Raw genomic sequence first — 23,090 nt, 5'->3', positions numbered from 1 at the left:
TTAAGAAAGTGAAAAGCAGTTCTGTTTCTTGCTATATTTTGTGGGCAGAACTCGTGTATGTGCATCAGTGAATGAACCATGTCCTGTGTGTACCCTGCTTATGGTTGTGACTCTTGGGGGCCTTCTGGCAGTGACAATTGTGGCAACAGCCAGCAGGCAGCAGCATGAAGGGCCACGGGCCAAAGAAAAGTGTGATGAGGAGGGCTTGTGCAAACCTCAGCATAATAAAAGCCTCCACCTCACAGGTGCACACAAACATACACATACACTCTTACACACAGCAGATGCTGTGTAAAAAAAAAGGGAAAAGATATCACCTTTTGAAATAGTTTTTACAATCCTGAGTCGTAAAATTTCTTTCCTGATTGCTCTTCATTTTAGAAATACAGATTCTTTAAGAATACATTCTCAAAATGCAGCATTTAAAAATGACTGTGAATGTACGCGCCTGGTGCTTGATAGCAATTCTCCCAAGTTTCTTGTACTTCAATACATTATGCAAAGATGCCCACAAACTGTTTCTTCCGGCCTTCCCTGCAGAGAAGAGGCATCACTCCCTGGGGGAGGCTCAGCTAGGATCCCCTTGCTAATGGATGCAGCTCACCTGTAATGGCTGGGGTGGCTGCCTGTTACCTTCTCACCTGATTGCAATGTAAACCACTCTTCCTTTCAGCTTCCATTGGCAGGCAGACCCGAGGTGGATGTCAGTGGTGGGCTGGGGCTGGTGGAGCAGTGATCTGTCTGGTCCCTGTCTCTCTGCCCAGGTTAATCCCTTGTCTGCTCACGAAGGCTGGGGAAATACCTCCCATGGTTGGGGTGTTGAAGAGTGGTGACAGCTGATACAGCCCAGATTGGTGCCCTGCTGAGGACACCATTAACACCCAGTGTTGGGGCTTGTGGCAACTTCTGCACTACAAGAAGTGTGTCACCATCCTTCCAGTGTAGTTGAGGGCATGGGATCCCTGGGAAGCCACCCAGTAGAGCCCTCCCAGAGCCCGGGCTAGCATCACAGGTCAGCACCTCCTGGCTGTGCCTACTCCAGGGAATGAAGCAGGACAGGACACCAGCCTGACAGGACACGGATGGCTCTGCCTTCACAGTGCTGTCTGGAGCCAATAAACACCCTCCCAAGCAATGCTTGGCCATGGGCTGGGGACATTATCTGCTCCAAACAGGCTGTTTGGTTGTGCCCACACAGCTTTGGGGAGGCAGGGGAAGAGAGGAAGGGAATTAGCAGTCACGCAGTGCTGCTTGGCCCCAGGCTGGAGAATGGCTCCCAGCTGGTTCTGCGGACTGGCAGGGATACAGCCACCAGAGACCACCCACCACTTACCTAAAGCTTTCTCTCTTCAATAAAGCCTCTTCCCTGCTGGGGAGGTCGGGCTGTGTTTGGCCTGGATATGAAAACCGGTTACTCTTCCCTCAACCTGCTGAGCCGCTTTGTGCCCCTGAACCAGCCAGCATTGCTTTTAACTCATTGAATAGCCTGGATTAGAGCCAGGCTGCCCATGGGCTCTTGCCCACGTGCAGGTTTGCCAGTCAATGGCACCAGGGCTCAGTGAGGTTCAGACCTTGCCAAGGATCTTATTTCTTGTCCTTTGGATGATCCCAGAGCAGCCCTTTATGCCCGGCGGCCCTCACACGGGTGCCAATGAGCAGGGACAGGGCAGGTACAGGACGGAGCCAAGTGGCTGCTCTCCCGGGCAGCCCATGGGGATGGTGCACGAGGCAGCCCTGGGAAGATGGGGAGAGGGTTTTACTTCTTTAGACAGCTGCTAAAATGTTTTCATTTAATCAGCCACAGCATGTATGCCTCAGTTAAACAGCTGGCACCCGAGCTGATACGCAGGGATGCGTAATTTTGATTCCTACCTTTCTGTTTCAAAGCTGTGTCGTTTTGAGCACTTTGATCCAAAGACTAAACTTATTGTGGCATATTTATGTATATGACATTTTCATTCGCTCCTTTATTTATTTATTTTTGCAAAACACATCACTGACAAGGTTTCTAGTGCCGGTGGTGCTCTGTGAAGGAAAACACATGGTCCAAGATCCAAGGCTTATGTGTGCTGCAATAGTCCCGTTTCATACATGTCACAGTCTCAAACAGCAGTAGCAGTGGCAACTAGTGGAAGAGAGCAAGCAGAAAAGGGAAAAACCAGGCTGGGAGGGAGTGACAGTGTATTTAATGTTGTATCCCAATGGACTGACTCTTTTTTTGGTTTTATAAGGATATTTTTTTCCTAGAGTTTTACAATTCTTTCAGCATCTTTATGGCTATTCAGTGCTTTTGCCCCTCCCTGACAGTAGCATACTGATCCCCACAACATCCCCAGGAGGCAGGGATGTGCTGCTACCCGACCTTATGGCAGAGGAAAACAGAGAAGTTTGGGATGGATGGGGAACTGGAAAGAAGCTTCCCAGAGTACACTTGGACCAGAGGACCAACTCTGCCCCATGTGACAGCACCTCCAAAAAACTGTACCAGTAGCATCTTGAATATCTTACTCCCAGGACACTGGCAGCGTGACATACTCAACAAAATACCCATTACCCTTGAACTGCAGCAAGCAGTGGTTTCATTCCCCAGCAGCAGCACAGCAGCTTATTTTTAAAGCTCAGCCTCAGGTTTTCTGCAGTGGGGAGGTGAAAGCTGACTTCCCAGAATTCGGGCCTTTAGGTTGGGTTCTCTGGTGTCAAATAAGGCACAAACTCTGACTCACAATGGAGGATGAAGCATTAATAAATCCTCTTGCCCGGGGCTTTCTGTTACATGTGTGATTTTCTGCCTTTTCCCATGCATGGGGGCACACATAGGGTCTGTCACCTCTGTCAGCTGCTTCGCTGCACAAAACCCATGGGGATGTATCCACAGCTAAGCCCCTTCTCTATCTGTCCATTGGCTTGAAGTGGACTTAAAACAGTTTTGGAGCCAGTCTGAGGCTGTAAAGGCACAAACTGAGGTACAAACAGACAGGGACAGCTGTGTGGAGTGTGGTCCCCAGGCCCTCCGAGGAAGCCAGGTCCCATCTGTGACTGAGCCACCTGGAGAAGAGATGCTGCTCTGGTGAACATTTCAACACCTGGGAAACCTCCTTCACCCTTTCCTGCCCCCCAGACCACTTCTGTTGCAACAATCCTCATCCACCCAACGCAGCAGCTGCCCAAATGCAGCTCTGATGTCTAAGGCTGGCATTCAGTACACGGGTCCTCATGTTCAGGGATGCACGTGAACACAAACAGCTCTGTTACCCACACGAAAATGAGACACCTCATTTCTGTTGCAACATTTTAAACATCCTCACCCATAGTTTTAGAAGGTCTTGGACTTCACATCAAGAGAGCTCTGACTGGTGTTAAAATTTAACTGGGAAAAGTGAAAAGGTTAAATTGAAAAAATAAAGTCACTCCTTAAAAAGCAACAGGGGCACTGCTGGGGCCGTTTGTTTCTCATCTTAAGAAAAGACCCTTTGACTCATGCACCTCCAAACCCTGAATCCCTGTGAAGGAAGCACTGACACCAAACCTCCCTTCACCCCTCCAGATCCCTTCTTCTGTTCTTTGCCCTTATGGGTGTTTGCAGACAAGTTTTCTTGCCCAGAGGAAATCAGCAGCTGACTGGGCTGCTCCGTTAGGTTTTGTGTCAGACCTCACCCAGTGAGATTTCAACTGGGTGCATGTTTTAGGCATGACAATCTTTAAACAGTCCCTGGTTGAGTAGAGAAAAATCAGAAGCCATTGATCACGTAATGGTACCTGCACATCTGAAGGAGGAAAAATCACCTGCAATTATGGGAGAAAGGACTGATATAACAGTGAATGTGGCTCATTTCCAGTCCAGGCTTTCTGGGAAGAAGACGTTGCTCCACCACTTCAAAATTACAAGCCTCCCCTTGATCTGGGAAAGTGCTGTGCTCAGATTAAGGGCAAATACGATAAACCAACATCTCAGAACATGTGTAGTTCTTTATTTCGAGGTACCTGTAGGCACTTTTGGCTGGCATTTCATCACACCTCAATCTTCTTTCTACTGAGGCAGAATCACTCTCATACACTGTAAAAACACATTGCTACCTTACACCCTAGGCAGTAAGCTGTAACTAAAACGCACACGTGCAACTGGATGTTTTTTGTGCCAAATACCTCTGCAAAGCCAGCTGCATAACAGTGTCACATAGCAAGTCATTGTATTGCCCTGCTGACAACCCCTGGTTAGAGGTACCCCACTTTGCTGCAGCTGGAAATACTCCCGGAGTACAAAACTGCCAGGAGAACATAAATTGCAATTACAAATCTTAACTAAATATGCAGCATTGTGGCCTTTTCAATATCACGTTTCTGTGGCAAGTTTTTCCATTGTGCATCGTTCAGTCACATTGGGACAATTTCTTAAATAATGTAGTGGCACTTCATCATGGAACAACATTTGAGGTGATTTACAGTTCCATCTTTTAGCAGCACACCTGTAAATCGCTATAAATAATGCTAACCCCTATTAAGGAGACATCAGGGTGCTTCCAGGCAGAGACCATTAATGGGGAGGCAGTTGTGGATGATGCTGGGTAAAAGCACTACCAGTTTACAACTGTTTGGGTTGCTCTGATCCACAGATCCACTAGCACAGCCCACAGCCAGGCCTGAAGATGAAGGTCCAAGTTTCAGAAGGGCAGAGTTTGGAAGGCATTTAGCAGCAGCTGGTGTACAGAGATCAGTGACATTCTAGGCTTGAGTACCTTCATTCTTCTTGAGGTTGTAATGGAATTTTTACAAATCAGCTGTTTGCAGCAAAGTTTAATTTGAAATAGCTCATCATCTTTACTTCTCATCTGAATCAAGTCTTCATTTGGCAGGCATACAAGGATAAAATGAAGGAAAGCTATGAAGCAAACTAGACAGACCAAAATCCAGGCTATAGCAATACAGAGTAAATCCTGCTGTCTCAAATGTTGGTGGCACCTCCAAACATGGGAAAACAGTTGTGAAGTCAAGAATAAACACAGATAAAGAGAACTTACCCACTTTTCCTGTGCACAAAGCCAAGTTCTGCATTCGCTTTACAGCAGTACAGAACAGTTTTATTTTTCCTCGCAGCACAAACAAACCCATCATCATTCTGGTGGCTCACCTTTGGTCAGTCAGAGGTTTCAGGTGGTCAGAGAAAGGAGATGGGTGGCCCCTCATAAAGAGGAAACTGCACATGACAACGGTAGGAGAAATGAGGAGTGGGTGAATTGAGTTCTGCAGAACCAAATGTTAATTGAAATTGTGAAGACAGAGGGGAGAGTTTGAATGAAGGAGAAGAAGGAAGCAAATAGGTCTAAGGAAAAGTGGGGAAGAAAGTGCAAATGGCAAAAGAACGCAGCAGGCTCAGAAATCTCAGATGTACTGTAATTTGTATTTGGGTCTCAACCCAAAGCCTTTCTGCTGGGGAGTCAGATTCTGACTGAGTTCTGGTGTGAACATCCACCTACCTGAAAACAGATTTTTTTTTAAATGCTGCAATGCTGTATGTGGAAAATGATGAGAAAAGAGAATCAGGCTCCCAACCATGGAACTGGTCATGGCAAACCAGGCAAAATCATGGAGAGTACTTATCCCCAGATGGGTTATCACCATGCAGGGATGCAAAAGAACAGTTAAAGATGGCAGGACCGCTTTAAACTATGAAATAAACTTTTTCAGCTCATGGCACCATTACAAACACTTGTGTTTCAAAGGTGTCGAAGATGATTTACAGGTAGAAATTCAAAAGGCAGTACAGCCATCAAGAAGCAGTGGTGTCATGACACATAATTCAGGGCTGCCACATGCAGATTTTTAGTACAGCCTGCAATACCTTGGAGACTTTGAAGCCTTTGCTTCAGGAGTCAAGAGCTGACCTGTCCTTCTGTTACAGAAAAGCTGTTGCAGAAAGGAGCTTTAGCATACACCTTGAACAGTCTTCAAAGGCTCAGAAACCAGAGGCAAAAGTAAAAGAGCTTCGTCTTGTCTTCATTGAACACAGTTCTCAGAAGTCTTGACCTATGCAATGCTTTGAGACAATGCACATGACGACTTTATTTAAAGCAGACCACATATAAGCACTGGTCTCATAGGAGAGAAACCTTGAACTATTACATGAAACTTTTCATCCATTCGTGTTGTGGAGGATGAATTCATGCAGCACGCAGCACAGCCTTGTAGCTGGTGTAGGCCTTCTCCTCTGTGGGGGTGTGGCTGTCACTCACCAGATGTGGACACTTCCAGGCAGCTGTGTGCTGGGACGGATGCTCTGAGATGAGACTGAACTGAGACTGAACCAAACTGACTCTGCTTTAGAGGTGCAAAGGCCTCACTTAGTAAGCCTCTGGCTTACTTATTCAATACCATGACATGAGTCTGGGTTTGGTTTCACAAACTCTTTCAGAAATAATGAAGACTACCTATATATTTCTGCACCTTTTTCCTTTGAAAAAATAGTTAACTCCAGTCTCACAGTCCTGAAGATATTTCACTCATGTCTGATATTAAGAAACGTACAACAGGGACTGCAGAAATGAATCACAGCATCTGATGGTGAGATTAAACCCAGCAGCTTTCAAGGGAAAAGTGCATTGTCTCACTGATGGAAATACCCCAGCTCCCTACAGTGGGACGTGGGATCTGGGAGAAACAGTGCAGGTGACTCAGGCAAGCATGCTTTTTGCAAATATATTAGTTTAGGTTTTTTATTCTTCTACTTTCCTCAACGTTACAGCTTGTTTTTTTATTTACTTTGTATAAACTACCAAGTTTTCTGGCACAGATGGTCTCAGTAATTTTCTAAGCAGGTTCCACTGTCCTGAATTTTCTAATCAAGAACACAGAGGAAAAAAACCTAGAACATGAGTTATATGAGTGACCACAACCAGGAACACTGATTGAACATCACCTACTCTGAGGTGGTTTGGTGTGTGTGTATGTGCACAGCTTGCACCAGCACAGTACTCCTCATCCCTTATGATTGTGCCAAGCCTTGTACACGTAAGTTATCTTAGAGACAGTTCCCGTGTCTTATGGTTTAAGTGGCTCCTACTGCACTTAAAATATTCACACTGATCCTTGACATCTGTCCTGCTCCTGACAGGGTCACCTTTGCCAGCCTGCAGGTTTATGTTTCAGGAGATTGGACTGGCTTGGTCCAGGCTTGTTTCACACACGGGTTATGAACTGTCTGGCTGATGAGAGCCTTCCCCACAGACACATCAGTAAGCTTTGGTGGGCTGTTGCCCCTCAGTTATTCAGAGTATGCAGTGCCAACACTGATGGAATTGTTTTTGTAGGGCCCCAATCTCTGCTACCATTTAAAAAAGAAAGCATTTCCCACTGAAGGGAGCTGCTGACTGCGTTAGAGCCCCACACAACCTGCACGGGAGCAGTCACGTTTTACAGGCCCACACTGCAAGGCCAGATTCACCCCTCCCTGCCTCTCACATGAACAGGATTCAGTGTGACAGGAGGAATTCTAAGTGCCTTAAATCCTCACCCCTTTCTGCTTAACTGTCCCCACCTCGAGCAGTTGTTTGGCCATTTCTGCCAAATGCACTACAGAGTGTGAATGCGTCGGTGATATTGCTCTTCCAGAACAGAGGTTTGTAGAGGTGAAGTAAAAGCAAAGGCTCTAATTCATCAAAATATTCTAATATCTCAGAGCTCCTCTGAGAGTATCAGGGCTCAGCAGACGTGAAAGCTCATTGCAATTCAGAATGTAAAAGTTAAAGGGGTTGCTGTGAGAGAGAAGCAACCAGGGGCCTGGAGACAGAAGCCAGGTAATCCCGAACTTCCCTTATCATAAATAAATTTTGTTTTAATCTGTACTGTGAGCTTGGCAAGAGCCCACTCTGCCCAGAAAGCAGTCAGCAATGCCAGGGAAACTGATTTCCTGGTACTCATGTGGAAAGGGAGAGTGTCTAATTTTCTCAGCCAACTGATGCTGAGGAGCCGGGAGGCAGATAACTCTTATGAAAGAAAACAGGAGAAAATAACAGTGACCACCATGCTTCAGGGAGGGCTCTTTGAAAATGTTTTTAAGGGCACTGCTGTGGTTAAGTCCAGATTTAAGTCACTACAATTACAAACTGTGAACTTGTGGCCAGATGGGACAATGTTTTCTGAAACAGTCCAGGAAGACCAGGGAGCAATGTTGCCAGGGATAGAATTGCTCAGTGTAGGAGGTAAGAGCCTTTCAAAGCTGTTTTACTTTTGTATAAGTATGTCTCAGATCAGGAAGTGGGACTGGTGTTGGAGGAACCTGCCTCCCAGAGACAAGGCTTATCTCTCATCCATCTGTGTGGTGCAGGAGACAGCAATCCTAGATGGATTTGAAGCTGAGTGGGAGCCAGCAGCTATTGCCACTCCCAGACACTCCTAGGATGCTCAAGCTCCCAGTCCCCCAGTTGTCCATGTGCTACTGAAAATCTGTTGTCTACTGGTTTTCTCTCCCATGTCACCCCCGCTGCAGGTGACCAAGCTGCAGAACTGAGCTGGCGAATCTGTAGCTGCTGGGACAACTTGAGACTTCCCCCCTACCCCTGGGATCCTACATAGAGCCTGAGTAATTTTTCAGGGGCTGCAGACCTTCAGCTCCCAGAGAGGCAGGGTCATGGCCAGCACTTCCCATCTCACACAAGTCAGCTGTGCTGGAGAGTTGTCTGTCTGCCCTTCGTGTGGTAACAAAACAAACATATAACTTCATTGTTAACCCTGGTGAAACAAACCTACTCGTTTGGCAGGGATGGGGACAGGGGATTGTAGTTACTCAATTGCCTTCTCACCTACTGAGATTAATCCTTCCAAGCCAGCATTGCAGCAAGTGGCTATGAATCTGGGGCTCACTTTGTCCATCCCATAGATGAGTTAAGATTAAACAGCAGGCTTTCAATTGAAGGAATCTCTTTCTCCTCCTCTGCTTGAGAGTTTACTTCACCAACAGCCATTCTGAGGTTTTATTGTGTACTGTTAAAAACTAAACCTTTAATGTTTAGAAAGTCTATGTCCATCACAGCTCCTGGGCTCCTCTGTGCTCAGCATCACTCTTCAGTGATATGCCTGCGTCAAAAGAAGACTCACACATGGAAATATTCATTAACATGCATTCTATCTACTTGTAAGCATTTGTGTGGCAAATATAGAGACACTATGAAGTTATGCTGTCAAAAAAGACACAGATTGGTTAAAAAAACCCCAAGAAGTCCTCATTCTCTTCTTTGTAGGAGCTGTCTTCAGAAATACCTGACTGAACCTCAGGACAAAGTCCTTGATGTACACCACTTCTGAAGGCTGATAAGTTTTCACCTCATATGTAATAGCTGAACCTCACGTAACTACTCAAGACTTTAACCTATTTCTTGCATTTTTACATGTATATTATTGTTTCTTGCAGTTAGGATCTACTTTTTTCTAGTAGGAAACTAAAGTGTGGCTTTAGTAATACCTATCATCAATCTTATTTATTCCATCTATTTCTAGGTAATTATATATAGTGTGTTTCTTAGTCTATATTTGGATGGCCTATTTAGAGATGAATGGATTCCTTCCAGAAGGGCAATAACCTTTCTGTGACTCAAACATTAATTTTCAAAATGGCATCATAGGTGAAATACCTTATATATCATCATAATTAACAAGATATACCCTATTAATGGTCAGAAAACATGCTTTTCATAATTATAAACAGAATCCTTCCTCTCTGTTATGAATTGGTAGCCAATACCATCTGATACATCTACAGTGAAACCTACTAAAACCCTATTCAAAAAGCAATCTTAATTGCCAGCCTTGCATACCTTAGGCACCCACAAAATGTAGATTTTAGAGACATCAATATTACAGATCAGGACTATTCACAGATTTGCCTGCTATAATATGTTTGACAAGTTCTTTTGTTTGAATCAGACAATTGGCATTATAGGCTAAATTGATTTGCCTGCTTTCCTAACTCCAATAAAGTCAACTATGCCTGTAATTTCTCAGAGCACAGAAAAACTTGTAACTGCAATTCTTACGCTTGAGTCCTCCTTTCTGATTGCAAAGTCTTAAGGGTCAGGGGATTAGATGCTTTCTGGGAAAACTTGGAGGAAGGACTGCAATGATAAAGAACTAGGCAGAGTGGAGAATAACACTGTTCCCTATGAGGAGCCCCTTAAAGGAATTAGAGCAGCTCTCATGTAAAGAGACAAAAGACAGAAGTTCTATTATACTAATTCAAGCTCTGATCTCAGCAGATCTTTTAAGCAGGACTATGTCTGACAAGAGATCACCAAAGGAAAGATGTTGGGAGAGCACTGGTAATTCAGAAAGTGGTGATTTTTCTTCTGAAGTAGCAGTGGGTCGATACCACAGCTGAGTACCAGTCAGCACTGAGCTTTCAGCTGGAGCATGTGAGGTGTTACACCGAGGCCTGCCATGACCCACGGAGCTCTGACAGTTTCTAACAGCTGAGAGGTTTATTCCAGGATCCTGTCCTAAGTATAATGTATGGATCAACATCCTGCCTAACCTCCTTGCCCCATTAATTTGAAGGGGAAGCAGAGCCATAATTTTCCCACTGGAAAAAGTCTGTAAGGAGCAGAGCAGAGCCTGCACTCTGCTAGACTGAGAGTTACTCGTCAGACAAATAGTTACTGGGATGGGAGGCAGGTACATTTAGCTCAATAAGCATAATTTGCTCCCAAAGCTTCCTGCCTCTGAAGAACAGAACTTACATTTACATTATTATAGGATGATACATTTCCCCTAATTTTTATTAAAAGCTTTATGACAAAAAAATGTTGTTAAAAAAGTATGGGAGAGTTAATGCTCTAGAGGATTGATGCATGACCATTTTTTCACAAGCATACAAGAGTTATCAAGTAGTAACAAGCTAAGATTGGCAAAAAATAGTGATGATCATGGGTGCTATTTAATATGACTACACAATAACTTTGGGGACACATACACAGAATGTTCAGTTGCTGCAGAAATCTATGTGAGGTTAAAAGCCCTTAAGAGTTTAGAAACTTGTCCTTGACAAATTGCTAATTGTCTTTTCTAGAATGTCTGCATGGTTCATGTTATAATTTTTTTTTTTACTATGAAGGCCAAATTCAAATATGTCATTTCTTTCAACAATATTCTGCTAAAAGAAATTTCAAATATATAAAAATAGTAATCTCTTACAAGCAGTCATGCTATACTTCTCAAGATTAGAAGAGCTTGTAGATTAATGTGATTTTTAAGATATTATTTACAAAACTGTGTTGGTTTTATAATGTTTTTCTTATTTCATATCAATAGCATTAAAATAAAAGGGATAAACTTAAGGGGTAAACAATATAGATGGCTTTTTATATTTAATTCATAGTCCTGTTTCTCTTCCTGGCTTTCATAAAATGTTTAGCTCTTTTTAACACTCTAGTAAAGAGATTTGTATGCCTATGTGTGTGCATAATTGCATGTAGGAACATTTCTATACAACTTTTCAGCCTTGTAAAAGCACTCTGAATTAACATTGCTACAATAAGCTTGGTGTTCAGACAATAAAAACCTCTAAATAAAATAATAAAATTATTGAGGTATTTGTAACCACTTTGCATGCATACAGCATTTTGGTCAAAAATAGACTAATAAGAGCTGGTTAATGATACATTTTTACCATTCCTTAACAGGGAGAAATCCTACTGTCACATGTCAACCAGTTATTCAGCTTGCAATCCTGAAGAAAACTGTGAATTGAGTTATTGCTATGGCAAAAGCTATTGCTTGCTCAAAGACTGTCATAAAAACTGATTACAGGTCTAATGGACCTTGCTTCAAACTCTGAATCTGGACAGCTCTGTCTAAAGGAAGGAATGGTTGATTATTGGGAGTCACAAAGCTCTGCTTATATGGTTTAAAAGAAGGGGTTTTCTAATACATGAAATTGTGAAAGCTTGCATCAATTTTCCTAAATAAAATTCAAAGGTTTCAACCCTGTTTTTATGTATATTTTGCAATGTGATACCTCCCATCTTCTGTCCTCTAACTCTTTTTCAGGCCAGCAGTGATGGCAGCAGGCAAATGCCCTCTGAGGACTGTGAAGACCACAGGAGTCAGATGCTGCAGGTCATGTGGGGAACCCACTGCCAGAATGTCATCAGCTCAAAATGGGAAATTCTCCACACTGAGTCCAACCTCAGTGCTTCAGATTATTTATCAGAAAGAATCTAAGCAGAATTTTAGTTCACCTTGATGGTGTGAAACACAGAATCACAGGATGGGTCAGGCTGAAAAGGACCACAGTGGGTCATCTAATCCAACCTCCCTGCTCAAGCAGGTCACCCCAGAGCACATGGCAGAGGATTGTGTCCAGATGGTTCCTGAGTATCTCCAGTGAGGGAGACTCCACAGCCTCTCTGGGCAATCTGTTCCAGTGCATGGTCACCCGCACAGTAAAGAAGTTCTTCTTCATGTTCAGGTGGAACTTCCTGTGCATCAGTTTCTGCCTCTTGTCCTATTGCTTGGCATAACTGAGAAGAGCCTGGATCCATCCTCTTGGCACCCTCCCTTCAGATACTTACCGGCATTGATGAGGGCCCCTCTCAGTTGTCTCTTTTCAAAGCTGAAGAGGCCCAGCTCCTTCAGTCTTTCCTCCTATGAGAGATGCTCCAGTCCCTCAACCATCTTCACAGCCCTCCACTGGACCCACTCCAGGAGCACCATGTGTCTCTTGTACCAAGGAGCCCAGAACTGGACACAGAACTCCAGATGTGGCCTCACCAGGGCTGAGCAGAGGGGCAGGATCACCTCCCTTGACCTGCTGGCAATGCTCTTCCTAATGCCCACAGGGTACCATGGGCCTTCTTGGCCCCCAGGGCACACAGCTGGCTCATGGACAGCCTGTTGTCCACTAGGACCCCCAGGTCCTTCTCCGCAGAGCTGCTTTCCAGCAGGTTGGCCCCCAGCCTGTCCTGGTGTCTGGGTTTATTCCTCCCCAGATGCAGGCCCCTGCATTTGCCTTTGTTGAATCTCAGACAATTCTTCTCTGCCCACAGGCCTTGCTAAAAGGGGAGTTTTGGCTTCAGTTCTGAAAATGTGATGTACAGATATTTCACCAGATGCACTTTCATTGCTAAATACAGTTGTTTCAGCTGTGAATATAGACTGATATTGCACTTGAGACAGTTAATAGCATTTCAAATGCTTTGATTGTACAGGCTTCCAACAGTTTCATGAGTATATCCAATCATACTTCAAACAAACTTAGTTGTGTTTTGGGTCCAACCTGTGTTATAGATTAGATCAAAACTGCACCATAGTGTGCCACCCAGGCTGGATCTATTCTAAGATACAGTTGAACCTCAACCATTGAGCACATATGATAAAATCACTGGTAGTCCTATGAATAAGTTTTTCTGAAAGGGACAATTATATGGGCTTTAAAGAAAATTCTCCGGACACATTTGGAAACTGACCTTACAAGTTATTGAGTGGCTTGGATTCCCATTCTGTAGGCATAAATGATGTTTAATATCTTAATGGGAGCATATTGACACTTTGGCAGACATTAAGCATTAGGGGCACAAAGTATAAACTTTCTGTTCCACTACTCTTTTTCTTTTTTTTTATTTATTTCAACAACACCAGCTATTTTTGATAAAAACATGTAATACACATTGAAGCCACATTTCAGTCATAAAAAATCTTAGAGCTCTCAGATATTTGTACTGCAACGCTTTGCTCCCATTTTAACAACAAAATCCCTACTAAAATTCCTACTTTGTTGCATGTCTCCTCAAGGATCTTCCTGTACTCATTATACATCTATCAGCTCCTCTGTCAGTAAGGAGGCATCCTCTAGAATGAAAAACAGCAAATAGAAAAATAGTAAAATGTCATAAGTTTATGTATATATATCGATATCTACATATTTTATACTTGGGTTCAGCATCTAATTAATAGATTTTTTCTGTCTCAAAGGCTCATGTCTGTAAATTAAAAGCAATTACATGATCAAAGGCAGTTAAATTCTAAAACACATGTAAAAAATCTGAGGGAAGTGTGAATTCATTCATTTATGAGCAGTAAAAGTATTGTTATTTGGACAAAGTAAAATACAGATGATGTGCAATTTCCTGTCAAAATCAGGTTAAGTAAGTGTTGATAGCAACGACAACTTGCAAAAATCAGCATATTGGTATAAAGACTAAGAATTAAGAACAAATACCATACCAGGAAGGAACTAGAACTGGTGTCTTGGACAGAGGCTCACAGAGGCTTTGAGGCATTTGTTTCTTTATCAAGTTCTGTTATGTAAAAAAAAAAAAAGTGCATTAGTGTTTTAGACTCACAACACTCTTAATGGTAAAAAGCCCTAGAAGGTTTATTTGAAAAACATGTAACACAGTAAAAAGTCACAAGAGGAAGAAATCTAAGACAACACAAAGGTGAGACACATAAGATATAATCCCAGAAATACAAAACTGACAGGGATTTCTGCTTTTATTTCTTGCACTCCTGTGCAGCAGTTCTCCAACGGGCTGGTTTTACAGGACAGGTCCAGGTGGGACCAGCTGGGGAGCCAACAAGGGAGATGCATTTGGGAGAAGATGATGGCAAAGAGAGCACTGAAAGATGGCAGGCAGTAAGAAGACCATGCAGGGGAAGAAGTGAGCAGTGCAGGAAGCAAGAGTAGGGTGAGGAGGTTGAATAGGAAAGGCTGTCACCTCTCAGAGGATGTGATCTAAAGAATAGGTGGCTGGGAGGCCATGGTTTAACTCTGCAGTTCTTGACAGCCATAAGCTTCTTTTGCTCCCATGATCTGTGATGCTCACCCTTGTTCCTTCCCCACTCCATTTTCATACCCAATTCCCACCTCCTTGCTGCGCTTTCTGTTCTATTCCCAGTGACTCTTTGGCAGCACACCTCCCTCTGCCTCATTACAGCCACACCATCCCTGGGGGATTGTTTCTTATTTTGGGAACTACTGATCTGGTTCACCTCCTCAAATGAAGAAAGTGCACATATATCTAGTCCATCCTGACATCTATTCTCAAAGGTTTCTGACGAAGGCTGTTTCACAACATCCCTAATCTCTCTGTTCCAGTGCTTCACAATCTTATCACTCAGTTTCTTCTCTAATACTTAGGATAAATATTTATTGCAAATTAAACTGATTTTTTTTCTTGTTTTACCTTTGGTAGACATGAAAAGCAATGGAACATTGTCTTCTTTTATAATAACTCCTTATAGCTTGAGAGACTATTTTCCTTTCTCTAATCTTCTCTTTCTGAGGCTGTGCAAATGCAGTCTCTTCAATATTTGAAAGGAACTCATGTTTTCTGACCTCTGTATAATCCTTAACTGGATCCTCCTCAGTTTGTCACTACCTCTCTGTACTGTGATGCCTAAACTGGACTTTGTCTTTCAGTCTCAGCAATACCAATGGTGCTTATACGGCATCCATTCATATCCAAAATAAATATATTAACACAGTTCTGGTGGGGATGAAAAATAATGTTCAAAGCAGTGTCTCTGCTGGTGCAATATTTGGAAGAGATTAAAGCTACTGGACCACTCAAGACTCAATAAGATTTCTGTTTCATCATATCATAGGCTTTTATTAAGTATAATTGCTGACTATCACTTCATCTACAGTATACAAGTAAGAGTAGGATAAGCAAATCTATGAAGAATATCTGAGAATTAGTGTTAAGTTGTATATGAAGTCCCATTTTGTATGAAGGCAGTTTACTCTGTATTTAACAATGTAATTACTCCAGGTAACAAGTTTTGAAACCAGGCCTAAATTACATCAATGGAAACTCCTTTTCCTAGCAGACCATGTTTAAATGAAAAATCCAGTTGAATACAAGGAGCTGTGCTCAGAGCTGGTTTAGGAACTCAAACAGTGTGAAGCAGCCGAGACCCCCAGGCAGTTCAGAGGTGCCAAAAGGGGTCGAACTACGTTGTCCCACCCCAGCTTTACACTAGCACAGCTGGTTATTGCTATTTCTAGAGGAGGCTCTTTGTCGAAAAAGTGGTGCCAGACAGGTGGGTGATTCAAGCCCAAAATGTGACCAGGTACAGTAACACGTATTTCCAAGTAAATTCACATAAAAGCGTCTCTGACTGTGACGTATCTTGCACATGCAAAAGGCTGTGGGGATGTGTATGTGACAGATGGGGAGTTAGAGCATAAATTGCTTTTCTCATGCACCTTTTGGCCTTTTGCCTTCACACTTGGACATCAAGCTATTATTGCCTGATTAACAGTTCTGCCCTTCCAGCATATATTAAGCGTATCAAGGATAACTGATGGAATACTGAGCCATAAATGTTTTCTTGGCATTTGTTTGGCCTATGCTATTTGGGAACAATAAAAGCATCTCATATTCATAATGATAATACATATATACCATCACAGATCACACCATCAAGCATTCTCCTCCCATCTTATTGTGTTGTGCAAAGTGTGGAGATAAACATTAATATGTATTAATAGTATGTAAATACAATTAATCATAATAGAATGTTCCTGACATGTTACCACTGCTGTTGATAAAATATAATTAAAATTGTCTGACCGAATTTTCAGTGTGATTAGAATTGGCATCTCTATTCTTGCTGTTTACATGTGCCTATCTAAAGAATGTTACACTTCTAAAAATCACATTATTTCATTCTGTTCCTGGGAGAAAGCAATGCAGGGCTGCAAGACCTTTACACGATATAATTAATGAAAAGTCATATAAAAGAATGAAAGCCTGCAAAACATACACCTACAAAGAGTGAAGCTACAACTAACTCCTGAGAGGACAGGAATTTTAGGCACCATTCTCTCAAAAGATTATAAAGAAAATGAAAGAGGCAACACCTGTGTTCCTGAACTTGCATGTCCATGCAATGGGAGAGCATTCAAATCCAAGTTTTGCATTGTTCAGAGACTGCTGGAATCTATTAAACAAGAATTTCACTGAAAGCTCCATGAAGTGATGAAGTCATAAGAGCACTATTGTTTTGGGCAGCAGAAACTGCTTTGGAAAAAAAATAGACAATATTTTGTGGAGATGACAAAAGTAAGAATGAGGGTAGCATGCAGAAGGTGACCTAGAAACCATTTTTCACTGTCTCTTCCAATGAAAGAATGAGGTAGGATATACTGAAAGCAGCAGGTGGTGGCCTTGGATACAAAGGAAGGGCTTCTTTGTGCGTTGTCAACCCATCCTTGGAACTGCCTGCTGCAGGATGCTGAGGATGCACAAGTTTTGTGCTGGCTCAAGAAGTGACATGGCAAACAACTAGGAGAAAAGCCCGTGGCCTCTACTACTCTTGCACGATAGCCAACTTATTTAAGTGGCATGTAATCCCATAACACATAACACGACACCTCAAACAAAATATGATAACAGTGCCGTTATGTTTTTATGTGTTTTCAGGTGCACACACGCAAACAAGGCCACATCTGCAACTCCTGTTAATGGGAGCGAACTCTTGCTATACTGTACATACAAAAGTAGTAATACAAGGCAACACAGTGTTTTCATTACATATATTTTCCTCTAACAGAATTAATTCCATATATTTAGATCCACTATTAGCCAATACTGCATCTTTGTCACAAAAGGGAGAGAAAGCAAGACTATTTCAACATATTATCATGTTGGTGTAATGCAGCTGATGAGATATAACCCATTACTGTAATTTTAAAATTACTTGCATTTTTAAAGGTCATGCAGCTGTTTTCAGTTATGTAATCTGTAGAATGATGGAGTAGGAACAGAGATAGAGCATAAAATAATATTACTGCCAACAATATGCACGTCAGACACTTGTAGACAATCTTCCTACTTTTTTTCTGTCTTGATAAATGAAAATTGATGCATTGCATTTTTAAAAGCAGGTTGGGCCAACCTGTTTAACCATGTATCCTGACTAGGTTCACTTGGAATGGAGGCAGTCATACTTGGAGGTTTTATGTATATAAAGATTAATGAATTTGTACAATTTGGGCATGCAAACCATTTTTATCAGGCATATTCCATTTAGAATAAGCAGTAAACCATATATAAGGGTTGTGTCAAAGTTTACTGAATAGGGCCCTTGGTAGCTAATGTAACATTTCTCCAACAAATCAAAGGTATTGTTCTATGCTCACATGAATATACAGTAGCCATTACCTTAAATTTAAAACTCACTGTGAGCAGCAAACACACTGTGGGGATATGAAGGCCATATTGTATCAGTGGAGTCTGCAGAGATTTTCTTCATATGGCTTTGCCCGGTTGAAATATATGTTGCAGTTGAAAGCTAAAGGGATTACTTTTGAATAGTCATCACAAAGGTTGATTATATTCGTATATCATTTAGCTGGACCCTGCAGGCTATTATTCCATTAGCTGTGCTGGCCCTGCACCGTCAAAAAGTTGATCATATAATGTAAAAAGGTTACATGCTCTGTTAAGGTATGTGAAGTAACTTGAAACAGTAATCTTTTAAGAGCAGTACAGCTGTGTACTTGAAGGTAGATTGCATTTAAAATAAATACCCGCAAAATGGAATAAATACAATAAACCTACTACCTCTGTTCCCTATTTTTCCTTCTTTGAATAGGACGTATACAATTTGAGTAAGTTAATTGTACCAGGTAAGATATTGGCTAGAGAGTATTTTTTCATCCCCACATCCCAAGAACTATACCTCAAAATAGCTGCGTCTTTACATGAAACCCTCACGGAAATTATGTTTCTGGTGAAACAGATTTGCTGATTATATTCCCCTTGCACATGCGAACACACACACACACACAGACATTTTCTTCCAGTGCTTAATAAAATGGATCTTCAGACGGTTCCATTATGTGGATGCCTTAATATTATTTTATGCTAAAACATGGACAGCGCATTAGATTGAAAGCATCTTACTGTTCCATAAGGCAGAGTAATCATGGGCTATCCCTAGATAGCAAATGCTCCCATTGGGGAAACAATACCAACAACACAGGCTAATGAATCACAGCAGTTATTAATCATGGGCACTTGTAAGAGCCACATATAATAGAGATGAACTCTCAAGATTAGAAAGGTTAGAAGGTGGGACCGAGAAAAAGACAAGAGATCATCCAACTGCATTTAAGAATAAGTTTATGGACGAGTATTTGCTTCAGTACAGTCATGCCCATGTTGGCCTCAGTCTGTCTGAGAGGGCAGAGAAAGAGGAACAATTCAGTCGCCTCGGTTCACTCAGCTTCCAGATCCTTGTAGGACAATTTGGCAAAAATAAATAAATAAATAATCACACACATACAAGGCCCTTAGGGCTTATGGCCTAGTTAGAAGTGAGACAGTGCTTCTTTTATTAAACAAAGTTGTTTAATTTAGATTGTAACAGCAAGAGTTGGTTCTCTTTCAGTACATCGTATATATTATTCAGAGCAATGAATGAGTCTTTATGAGTACAAATGGGAGCCTTTAATGAACTACAGCAAGCACTTGAGCAGGTAGGTTTCTCTGAATAAAGGCTTCACAGATGGGTAAGTTTATGAATGAGAAGCAGAATTTATTTCATATGCTTTGAAGAGCCTACTTGGATTATGGCACTATAAGGAAAGTGCAAGGTTTTTCTGGTTTGGGTGAGAAAACCTAATGGGAATATGAATTTTTCCCTGACTAATAACTTCCATTGTTTACTTATTCATATTCGAGAGTCCTCAGACAAATTAATCTTCCTCTCTTACATAGTTTGGGCATGTTCCAGACATTTGTACAACAGTGGAAATCTCTCTTGATCTTACATTTTTCAGTTCTGTTTGTTGTTATACTCTTGTCTGGGACAGTATAGTATAGCAACATCTTTTACACAAACTATTCGTTGAATATTAATTTTAAATAACAGGTCATATTTTTGACTGTAGGTAGAAAACCAAGGATTTTTCTCAAGGCCAAAATATGACACTGTGTCTTTTGTACACCTGGAAGTTAGAGATCAGAAAAATTCTACACAAATATTGGTGACACAGAGTATTCAGCTTTGAAAAACAATCATCAAGAAGATCACTTCAAACATGAAGAAGAAACCCAAACAAAATAGCTGCCAGTTTTTAGTTTATAGTTTTACCTTTATTATCAACAAATTCTACATAAAATCCAAACTACTAGCTTAAAATTTCAATACAGCATCTCATCTCTGGGTCTACTTCAACCCAAGGTAGGCAGAAATTAGGGAAACAATATTTCCAATTCAGTGTCTTTAAACCTTCTCAGTCAAAGGCACTTTTCCAGCAACACGAAGCAGGCAAGCATCTGCCTAGCTGGTTATTTAAAGTTTCCACAGAGCACAGGAGAATTCCCAGATGGCCCAGAGAAGGGTTTCTTTTCTTTCACTACCACCCTCCCCCTCCCCCAGTCCAGATTCAGAATGAAGATCACAACTGGAACCTGTTTGCTCTCTCCTAAAGACAGGACAAGTCCCAGAGGGACTTGGTGAGAAAGCAAACTTCTGAGCAAAGGCTCTTGGAGAAGCTAGACTTGCCCTTGGCTACCCTGAGGAGCTGGTGAGGAGAGAACATACAAGCAGTACAAAAACACTTCTACTACCTCTATCTCTGCTGAGAGCATGAGCTATCACTAAAGATTGAGCCCAAAAGCTACTCAGAAATCCTTATGAAAGGAAACCCTTATCTTGCTCACAGAAGTGCTATTTTATAGTCTCAGAGAACTTTTGACAGTACTTTCAGAAATATTCCTATGGAATTTTACAGAAATATGGCTACCTCAGTGACATATGCACAGAAGTTTTAACATATATCTTTGGAGTTAGGAATGAAATCTACTCTCATTGCAAAGGGCAAAGAAACACTAAGTGGACTGATGTTTCTGGCAACATACCGATCATAACAGAAGCAGCATATTTGTTGCCAATTCGTGAGCAGAATCATCATTTTAAACAAAGCAAAGCTAGGTATTTCAGGTGCTCTGGAAATAATTACAATACAGTAGATGTGAAAACACAAATTTCAGACATAGTGACGATTCTGACACTGATTCATGCCAAAGGTACTACACTGAAAAATTCTTGCTGGTTTCCCCCAAATCACTACAATCCTTGTCCTATAAAACTTTTCAGTACTCTGCTTGAGAATGTACTTTTTGCACTTATTATGCAACTTTCTTGCATGACTACACACAAAACTTTATCCTTTACTCGTACAGACATAGTGCATTTTGTCTGTTAAGTACTTGGTGTAAAGGCACAACTAGAACCTGCAAGACAAGATAGCAGGACATATATTCATACCTGCATTTTGTAAACACTATCTCCTACCCATGGAGGAAAACATGCCACTGAACAGAGGAGCTCAGTACTACACAGTGGCAGTGTGTAATATTTATTTTTGAATATGCAGCTTGGTGTGTCTTCAAAGGACATGGCTGTCAGAGTGCTTAGCACCCCTTTCTCTGAAATTCAGGTTCCTCACAGGTGTCCCAAGGGAGGGAAAGCTGAGAGCACAGATTACTTAAACATGTCCTCTTGCTTAACTTCATGCCATTAGGATACTGAGGTTCAAATACAGTATCAGGCTGCTCTGACTACAAGTATCTCTGATTTTAGTTCTTTTTACTTTATCTCTCTATTTTGACAAGAGCATTCTATGTAGTTTTGTTAAGAGTTTCTTGTTCTGCAGATCTCATTCTTCATGTTCTGGTTTGACTCTGTGTTTTCTGGCCTCTAAAGGTGTACCTACTCTTCTGTAATTAGATGTAAGAGAACTTCCTCACAGTTCAGACTTTTAGCATGTCCAGTGACTACTCTGCCTGGTAGCGCACAAATCTGAGGTCTCTGTAATGTGAGGGTTTTTGCCTGGAAAACCATCTTCCAAGAGCTTAGCCAAAGGTATCATCTAGGTAGAGAAATGGAAGCCAGTGAGGCAGAGAAAATCCAGCTACAGAAAAAAAAAAGAATGCCAGGGAGATATTTTTTCTCCTCACCTGACTTTAGCTTTACATCTTCTCGTGCACCTTAGGTACGAGTGCATCGTCTCTGGCTAAGGAGATGTAGGGAAGTGTCTGGAAGATTATGTTCTTTAAAAAGAAGATACGGACTCCTTTATGGAAGTATCGGTTTTCTTGTGACTGAGGTTGTCTGGGGAGAATATTGTTCCCTGTAGCAGCTGAAGTTCCCCTCTAAGACTGATGCAAAGTGCTCCTACTTATCTCTTAAAAATAACCAGCAAAAACCACAGTTGCTGGAAATAAAGATCCTGATTTATGCAGGGTCCTTGCAGTCACATGTGGTGTGATACCTCTCCCACAGACACTTCGGAGAAGATCCTTTGTCTCAGCCTTCCTTGCTGAGATCATACAATCATAGATCAGACCTACTTCTCTTCACCAGGGATTGGGAACAACACTTTCACTGGTCAGAGAAATGTAGAGTGTTTGGTTTCTTCCTCTTAGATTTTGAATTTATGGCCGCATTCTTCCAGACAACATGGGACAACTTGAAAGGCCACTACTTGTCTTCTGTCTTCACAGATAAGTAGAGAACTCCAGCTTTCACGCCAGTCAACCACTTCTTTTGATGAGAAATAGATTCGCATGAAAAAAAGATTACACTGAAAAATGGAAATGGATTTTCTGTTTTATTAGCAGTCAGCATAAGACTTGTGAGCTACTTTAGAAAGTTATAGAACTACAGAGACTTTTAAGAACATGCCAGTAGAAGCTAGAATTTAAAAATAAATGCTCTGGTTACTCTAGGCCCAATTCTCAAGTGATGCAACCAATGCAGTTCACTGAAGTTAGCATGGCTATGTCAGCTTTGCCAAATTGCTTCAAAACAGATCTTTTTAGAAAACATTTGACTTCAGGAATTTTAAATTCACTTTGAATTATGCCATACCAATCACATTGTTTTGCTCTAGGAACAGCAGAGCTTAGAAGAATCCACCAGGCAAAAAAATGTCTTCCTAAAGTAGAAGAGGTTGCCCTTGCCACTCCACTCCTCGACCACAGTGATGAGGCTGTGATGAGAGTCACCACCAGGTACTCTAAGTGTGGCAGACACTTAATGAGGCTGGGGGGAGGCACGTACTTTTAAGTACAAGGGACTGAGAGCAG

The 23,090-nt window shown here is 41.8% G+C and overlaps 1 protein-coding gene across 5 annotated transcripts in view; it reads right to left on the bottom strand.

Annotated features, from left to right (window-relative positions):
• Window positions 1-13,591: 13,591 nt before the first annotated feature.
• The window catches only part of TTC29 (tetratricopeptide repeat domain 29), a 381,566-nt gene continuing 372,067 nt past the window's right edge, over window positions 13,592-23,090 (bottom strand). For all 5 annotated transcript variants that reach the window (XM_027692737.1, XM_027692736.1, XM_027692739.1 and 2 more), the window contains 2 exons: window positions 14,206-14,279; window positions 13,592-13,830 (listed from right to left, as the gene is read on the bottom strand). In XM_027692737.1, the coding sequence (XP_027548538.1) occupies window positions 14,242-14,279 (38 nt within the window). In that variant the 3' untranslated portion in view covers window positions 13,592-13,830; window positions 14,206-14,241. The remainder of the gene's footprint in view (window positions 13,831-14,205; window positions 14,280-23,090) is intronic.

This window comes from Neopelma chrysocephalum, unplaced genomic scaffold (genome assembly GCF_003984885.1).
Source record: "Neopelma chrysocephalum unplaced genomic scaffold, ASM398488v2 Primary Assembly neopelma1_88, whole genome shotgun sequence".
Classification (NCBI taxonomy): Eukaryota; Metazoa; Chordata; class Aves; order Passeriformes; family Pipridae; genus Neopelma; species Neopelma chrysocephalum.
This window is presented reverse-complemented; position numbering and strand designations above follow the sequence as displayed.